Here is an 8302-nt window from a genome sequence, read left to right as displayed (position 1 = left end):
CTGCAAATTTTGCCACCTCATTGTTTACCCTTTTTTCCAGATCATTTATGAATATGTTGAATAGGACTGGGCCCAGAACAGACCCCTGGGGGACACCACTATTTACCTCTCTCCATTCTGAGAACTGACCATTTATTCCTACCCTTTGTTTCCTATCTTTTAACCAGTTACTGATCCATGAGAGCACCTTCCCTCTTATCCCATGACAGCTTACTTTGCTTAATAGCCTTTGGTGAGGGACCTTGTCAAAGGCTTTCTGAAAATCTAAGCACACTGTATCCACTGGATCCCTCTTGTCCACATACTTGTTGACCCCCTCAAAGATTTCTAGTAGAGCACTCCTGCCAACAAAGCACTGTTCACGCCAGCACTTAATGTCGACAAAGCTTTCGTTTTTCAGGGTGTGTGTGTTTTTTTTAACATCTCTGAATGGGAAAAGTTTTGTCTTTCACTTGCCAGTGTAGACAAAGCCTTACTTGTGCAAGCACTGATCTGCCAGCTGAACTGCATGCCTGTGGACTTGAGGATCTATGCCCAGATGTAACGGGTTGGGACTCACCACCCACGGCGCCTCCTGCTGGTGACTCCGGGAATTAGCTTGATTCCAGTGGAGTGCCCCCTCCAGGTGGTGTCCCGTCCGTTGTTCTGCCCTCTGCTGCTGACACTGGACCCACGTTGCTCCCTGCTCGGCGGCATCCTCTTCGAGGCCACTGCCCTCCGGCAGTGTCCCTTAGTTCATCTGGACCCCCTTCTGGGGATCGGTGATCAGCAGTCCTCCACTCCAGCCACCATGTGCAACCCCACACCCCAAAGTGTGATCCCTCTTGTCAAGGATCTGGCATAGGCTGTAACGGCCGCTTCCTACGGCCGATGGCTGGGTGTACTACAAGGAGGAAGGGGGGGACCCAGGCCCACCCCCTACTCTGGGTCCTAGCCCAGGGACCCTCTGGCATCAGCCTCGCTGTCCTCTTTCTTTCCCCTCCTCTGTCTGTTCCCCTGGGCCACTTCCCCTACAGCCCCTTGCACCCACTAGGCCCTTCCCTTCAGGGCCTGCAGCCTGGTGGCTATGGGCTAGAGCCTTCTAGCCTCCCTGAGCCTGCCTAGCACTGCACTGTCCATAGTGCTAGTCTCTCCTTTGGAGACTAACCTTCCCCTATCAAAGGCCTGAGACAGACTGATTGCTCCTGCCTGAGCAGCCTTTATATATGGGTGAGCCTGGCCCTGATTGGCTCCCCATAATCCCTTTTCTAATTGGCTCCTGGGCTGTGCAGGCTCCCGAGGCCTGCCGCGGCCCACTCTCACAGGGAGTGGGGCAGTGCGCCCCACTGCACCAGGGTAGAAACTTCATGCAAATCTTCTGATGGTATTTTCATTTCACGAATAAAGCACGCTTCTTTTTCTGGAGATACTTTGTGTTGGTCACTTAAAGGAGTTTCTTTTCCTGCAGTTCACCAGTGTGAACCACAGCTCTCTCAGCCTTTTTCCCCCTCAGCTGTTATAAGTTTTCCTTTTAAACTTGACAAAGAGGATTTGTACCAACATCCATTGTTACCGTTCCAAGACTTCAGTGCCATCACCATCTGTGATACACCCAGCCAGCCAGTTAGCTGTAAAATCCCTCTTGGTCTGTTCTCTGCTTGCTTTACCTGTAAAGGGCTAATAAGCCCACAGGTAAAAGAGAAGGAGGGGGCACCTGACCAAAAGAGCCAATGGGAAGGCTGGAACTTTTTAAAATTGGGAAAGAAACTTTCCCTTTCTCTGTCGTTCTCTGGGCTGCAGGGATGGAGCAGTAATTGCTGTGTAAGGTTTGAACCAGGTATGAAAATTCATCTTCCTTACCTCAAAGGAATTATTTGGATAGGGAATGTTTAGTTAGACACAATCAGGTTTATTTTGTATTTCGCTTGTAAACTTTAAGCTGAACCCCCAAGAAAGCTATTTTGGGTGATTTATTTTTGGAATTGCTCTTTTAAAATCTAGCAAAAGCCTAAATTCCAGATGTATTTTCTTTCTTTTTGGTTTCAATAAAATTTACCTTTCTAAGAACAGGGTTGGATTTTTGCTTCCTAAGAGGTTTGTGCACATGCTGTTTGATTAGCTGGTGGCAACAGCAAATTTCCTTTGTTTTCTCTCTCAGCTCTTCCCAGGGATAGGGGGTGAAAGGGCTTGAGGGTACTCCACAGGGAGGAATTCCTAAGTGTGCCTTCCTTGGTCCAAGTTTTTTTTTTTACATTTGGGTGGTAGCAGTGTTTACCAAGCCAAGGTCAGAGAGAAGCTGTAGTCTTGGGGGTGTAACAAGCCTAAAGTGTCAAGGCTGAATCCCCACTCTGTCACGCAGAGTGCAGGAAGTGGGGGGCCTACAAGGATTTTTAAAATTAATACTGGCCACTCCAGGCTTGTATTACAGGGTGTCCATCAAAGGGAGCTACTCCCCCAACCCCTTCATGTATCACACCATCATCTAATATAACTTTGTCTATGGATATGGGATGTGCCTTCAGCTTATGGGAACATCTGATGTCTTCTAGTAGAGTTTGATAGCCACATCCGACATGCTCATTTTTTGAGTCTGCTGGATTAATCAACTCTGCACCTATGGCTTCCTGACAAAGTACACACTTGCCCCAGTCAATAGAAGAATGAGTCTCTCTTGATGGACCTGCTCTTGAACAAGCTTGTCTAAAAGATACGTCTGAAGCACCAGTAACAGCCAATAATAATCTAATATCTTTCTCTACTGTGTGCTGTCAATACTACCCAATCACCAAGATGTTTTCACACAACCAAAGTAGCATCTGAAAGAGAGAAATATGATTAAATTCTGCCAAGACCACGCTGACAATCAAAATTAGTACAAAATGCGTCCTTACGCCAATGTTAAGATCACATTGAAGCAAAACCAAGAATACAGCCCTTGTATGTCCAACTGTAAAGCAATGTTCTTTGCCAATTATGGGAATGTTGTTAAAATGGCTGGCTCAGCCAACACAGCATGAGTTGGCAATGCCCCCATCTCTGAAAATCGTTATTAAGGCAATGCCCTATGACTGTGACAAGTTTCACGCTTTTAGCATAAAGCCCAATAAGTCCTCTTTTTTTTTTTTTGGACAAATCTGTATGGTTATATGAATTACCTCCAGCTAGGGAGATGGTGATGTTTATCATTAACCAAAAGGGGCTAAATTTAGCCCTGGCAATGCTTCTCAGCCTTTAGTATTAGGGATGAATTTAGCCATTGCAGGGAATTTTATTCAGCTGATAGCACAACACCTGCAGAGCAAAGCAGATTTCCTCCTTGGCTAAGTCATTTACTTCTCCCAGAGGTGAGGCCAAGTTAAACAGTGCCATATATGACTTAATGCTTTCTGGGAGCATGCTCTCCTTGTGACAGGGTTACCCCCACTGTTAAATAAATTGGGCCTGATTCCAGTCTAATTTGTCTAGCTTCAGCTTCCCCCTTGGATCTGGTGATACTTTTGTCTGCTAGATTGAAGACTCCTCTGTTCTACGTCACTAGCAATTTTTAATTCAAGATGGCATGTTTTTCTGAGCTCTGCTCTAGTTTGAACACAGGAACATCCTATGATCTGTATTTTACAGGGCAGGCTGGGTGACCATAGTGGACCCTTCTGGCTTTATTACCAGTGTGTTTGTCATGTTGCTGCTCCTTGGTAGCAGCAATGGTTTTATTATGGCTGCGATCAGCTTTTCAAGACAGCCTTGCTTCTGCTGTAAGTGCAGTGATAAACAACACCACGCTCCTGCAATAAGGCAGAAGCTGTGTGCTATTAAAATACTGACCAGGCCAAAACTGCCTGATAAATACTGGCTTTTCAAAGCACATTTACAAAAAGGAGGGATTTGGGTTGTTGTTTTTTTTAAAACACACAGGGAAAGTAGGGGGTAAGTGTGTTGATGCCATTTCCAAACTTGGATCCATAAGAAAATATGGATTTAGGGACAATTCTTTTGGCCTAAGAGACTTCACCAAGATCACACTGCAAGTCAGCAACAGAGCTAGGAAGCAGTTCGACTAGGCTATCCTTTGCTCCATCTCCTGACTGCTACCTTCCGGAGTGTTCTCTTGTCCTCGCTGGTCTGGTTTTAACAGTGGCGTCATGTGACAGTGCTGGAATTCAAGTCTCCCTTGGGAATGTTTGCTGTACCTCTTTGCATGCTAATAAACAAGCCGTTCCGCCAACACCCAGTCACACAGGGAAACGCACGTTCGTCAAGCTACAGTGAGCAGAGTTGTATTCCACAGATGCCTGTGTTTGAAGGCAAGAACTGTGGAAGATTTTCCTCACATGCTTTCAGTCTCCAGCTTCTTTGCTTTCCAGGAGCAAACAGATTTTCAAACAAAGCACAGCATTGGATGTTTTTCCCAAAAATTTTATTTCCAGAGATTGATCTTCAATTTCAAGTACAATTTTCCATTCCTGTGCCCTTTCCCCAGATAAAGCAAATGCAGGGGGGAGAAATAAAATACATTTCACTACAGTGATCAATAAAAAATAAATATTATAGAACTCCAGGACATCAAGACCTCATATTTTAAAAGAGCTGGTACAGATGATTTTCTTCCCCATCAAAGATTCAATCAATAGAGGAGAAATGAAAGAGTTCTGTCCCCACAGTATTCAGGTGGGGATGGACCTAATTCTCTTTAAAATATATTCAGGACTCCAACAATAAAAACCCACACCACAGTTACTTTCTTATAATAAATTACTATGTACATTTGTGATACATCTGCCAATTGAGTGTTCTCTTGTTCACATTTCAATTGCCAGAACAGAACAGCTTCAGGACAGTCTCCGGTCTCTCACCCCACAGCTACAGATGAGCTACAGTCCACTTTGCCAGGCAGCTTCTTGCTTGGTGCTTTTACTCTCTCAAACCCATTAGTTGTGCCAACAAAAGATGGTGACATGGAAACAATGCCAGGTGTAGTCACAGTATCAGGTCACGTGCCATGTTTAAAAAACACTTGGAAAGAGCCAGAGCACTCTGGGAGTGAAGGCTATGCCTAATGGGAAAGCTTCTGGTTTTCCTCCCCGTTTTGCATATGTTGTGATAAGGTACGATGTGGGTTGATTCCTAGCTACTCTCTCTCCTTGCTCCACTGGGATACTCATGGCCTCATAATGGAGCCATTCTTTGGCCATAGAGGTTGCAGCAATACACTGCCACTCAAATCAGCCACAGCGGCTATGCCCGAGCTTAGGGGCTCTCCTCCAGGGGCTCGGAGAGAGACTAGGGCTCCAACAAGGCATTTCTCAGCACAGCTAGGAAGCCACTGTTCAGCCTGGCTAGTTTTACCCCCTCTAGCCAACAGGACCGAGTTCCGATACTTCTAAGGATGCTGATGCAATCAGAATTAGGGACTCAATGGCTTGAAAAGTCAAGTGCACCTCTGCTTTGACCCACTGCAATAGCTGCCACATCCTTTTGTGCCCAACTAGCACTGGTGAATGCAAGGGCTGCTCTACGGGTCCTCCTGGGGTACGCAAGTGACTCATTTGTCATTTCGAGACTCCAGCACAAAGGAGGAGAAATATCAAGGTCTAGCACTGTGAAATGCTGAGCACCTTTCAGTTCCCAGTGAAGTCAGCTGCATCTCCTGGGAGGCATTCAGTGCTTCACAGGATCAGGCCTCTAGAGAAGGAGCTTCAAGGTGCAGGACTTACTTCAGCAGTTCTCATTAGTCTGTTCCTCCGGGGGCACACTTTGAAGGTCAGGCTTATTTTCACAACCCTAGAGAAGGTAGGAGGCAGAATCTAGGTGCTTACATGACCCACTTTCCCCGTTCCCAGACAGCTCAAGTGAGAAAACCTCAACCTTTATAACAGCATGCATTTGTCAAAAAATTAAGGCAGAAGGATCTTACCCTAGTAGTTTGGCTATTTTCTTTTCAAATGCACTCTCAGACTGAATCATTAATAAGAAGGACACCAATGTTAAAACCTAGTTAATCTAATGGTTATTTTAATTAACTTATCGGAATGATACTCAGATCATAACTTGTCAATTGAAGCCATAACTTGAACTGTGAGGGCCTGAGTTTGGTCTGACACCAGCTTTACCCAGATGTTAGTCTGACTTCAGTGGCGTTACTCCAGATTGACACCACAGCAAAGAGATCAGAATCAGGTCTCAAGTGTTTTACGATAGTCTTTGAAGTAGCTACGCCCGGACTGACGTAGGTGTGTATGTATTTGGTCAATTTCCCTGGTCTGTCTCTGGAGTGAAGTTTTGAGCCTCAGACTTGTAACCCACAGGGACAGTCCAAGTTATGTCCAGGGAGAGGTTTTCACATTGCCAAGACAATTCACAGTTGGGTAAAGTCCCTTCACCAGCGAAGTTTATGCAGTGGGCCAAATTCCTACCTCAGTAGGTACAACTCCAGTAAAAGCAATAAAGCTGCACGTGGGCCAAATTCAGACCTGGTGCAACTCCACAGACTTCAATGTAGTTACACCAGGATCCCAAACATTTAAGAGGTTATTCTTTATCCCTTGGTCTGCAAGACATTTTTCCTTTCTCAGAGGCAGGTGCTTTGCAGTGGGATAGTCAGAATTTTCCTTCCCTCAGCACAGGATTCTCTGAAATGGTAAGGTCCTACTGCAATGGGATTCTGGTCTGGTACACTGTATGTATGGTTATACGTTTCAAGTACAAGATGATCTTGCTAGTCTGATTACTTCTATGTGAGTGTTAGAGTAGTCGGTGGTTACAATTTATAATCTACAGATCTCACCTTCGATGGGGAGCTGTTCATAATTATCTATCTAAAACAGTCAACACTACCCTATGTTTTAGGTACACCTGTTTTCCCAGCCTAACTCTGATGAGAAGCCAAGGCCCTTGGAGCAGGATAAAAGCCCAGCTACACTGTCTGCAAAAATATAGGACTAGGTGGTTTAATGTAAGCCATGTGCTTATGTTCATTTAGTCACTGGCTCTTCTAAACCGACATTTCGTAGCTATGCCCCTGCACTGTGCCGCCTCTGGAAAGGGGCAGGACATTTTAATCTTTCGTGCAAATGCAAAACACTGTTGCTGAGAAGGTCTGAGAGCAATTTCAAAATTGCCCTCAGTGATCCATTAAGAAAAAAGCCATCTGCTCTGCTCTCCTGTGTATTACAAATATACAAATAAACTTACTCTAACTGTTTTCATGCCATTTCATTGGATTAGGACAGGGGAGCCCAACCTACAGGCCACCAGAGCATTTCATAAGGCCCACACCCTGCTTCAACACAATATACTAATGGCCGATTCATTAGCGTTTTGTCATTTACATCATTTTAGTTTACATAAGTGTGTAAACAGACAATACTGTACATAGAAACAACCTAGCTAAATACATAAGAAACAAGCTGGACTTCAAATATAAATCAATACAGGTGCCTTGAAATCTGATTAAAATCTGTCAAATCTGTTTGGCCCACCCAAGGTCGTGCTTAAGTTCCTATGGCCCTCCCGCATAATAAGGTTGGGCCCACTGGGTCAAGATGTTAAGCAGCAGTTTTCAAATCAACATCTCAGTGCTTCTGATACTGATCTCAGCCTTCCTGGGCCTCTTCCAGAGCCACAGGCGAGGTTGGGTCCGTGGGGTTGTTAGAGGAACCCCCATCGTGGGTGTCTACTACTCTACAACTCTAGAAGAATCAAATAACTTTGTAAATTAATGATTTTAAGCATAATAAAAATCCGAATTTCTCAACTTAAATCCAGACAGTATCTTTTTGTAAGGAATATGTACACTCACATCTACAGCAAACCCTCAAATAGCTGGGAGAGTTTAAAGGAAGTTTCCCCATTAACAAGCGTTAAACTTCACGTTAGTTATCACATGTGGTGTCAGAGAGCAGGCACTACATGAACACTTTGAAACACGCAGGGGAACTGCAGGAGCTGCGTTAACACAGATACTTCCTATCACTCCAGTTTGAAAGTGTTATTTGAAGTGACAAGACATCCTGTCGCTGTTACTTTCAAGTATAGATGATTGCAATGATGAAACCTTTAGTAAGGATTAGGCAACTCATGGATGTTAACACAGGATAAGTCTTCATTTAGGTCACAGGTGTTGCCTTTGACAGGTTATCATGGTGACAAATGAAGCTGTCATCATCTACACGACACCAAGCGTGCAGTTAAACTTTGCAGCTCCACAAGGCGACTGGGAAGAAGATGTAAGTAGTAGACCAAACGAGATAGTAGAGAGAGACTATTGAATAGGAAGAGAACAAAACCATCAGGATACCTGCAACAGGAAAATAGCACAGAAAAGTAG

The 8302-nt window shown here is 44.7% G+C and overlaps 1 protein-coding gene across 8 annotated transcripts in view; it reads right to left on the bottom strand.

Annotated features, from left to right (window-relative positions):
• Window positions 1–4376: 4376 nt before the first annotated feature.
• TMEM269 (transmembrane protein 269) overlaps window positions 4377–8302 on the bottom strand; it is a 35150-nt gene continuing 31224 nt past the window's right edge. For all 8 annotated transcript variants that reach the window (XM_030537983.1, XM_030537976.1, XM_030537977.1 and 5 more), the window contains one exon: window positions 4377–8272. In XM_030537983.1, the coding sequence (XP_030393843.1) occupies window positions 8163–8272 (110 nt within the window). In that variant the 3' untranslated portion in view covers window positions 4377–8162. The remainder of the gene's footprint in view (window positions 8273–8302) is intronic.

This window comes from Gopherus evgoodei, chromosome 18, assembly GCF_007399415.2.
Source record: "Gopherus evgoodei ecotype Sinaloan lineage chromosome 18, rGopEvg1_v1.p, whole genome shotgun sequence".
NCBI classification, from domain to species: Eukaryota; Metazoa; Chordata; order Testudines; family Testudinidae; genus Gopherus; species Gopherus evgoodei.
This window is presented reverse-complemented; position numbering and strand designations above follow the sequence as displayed.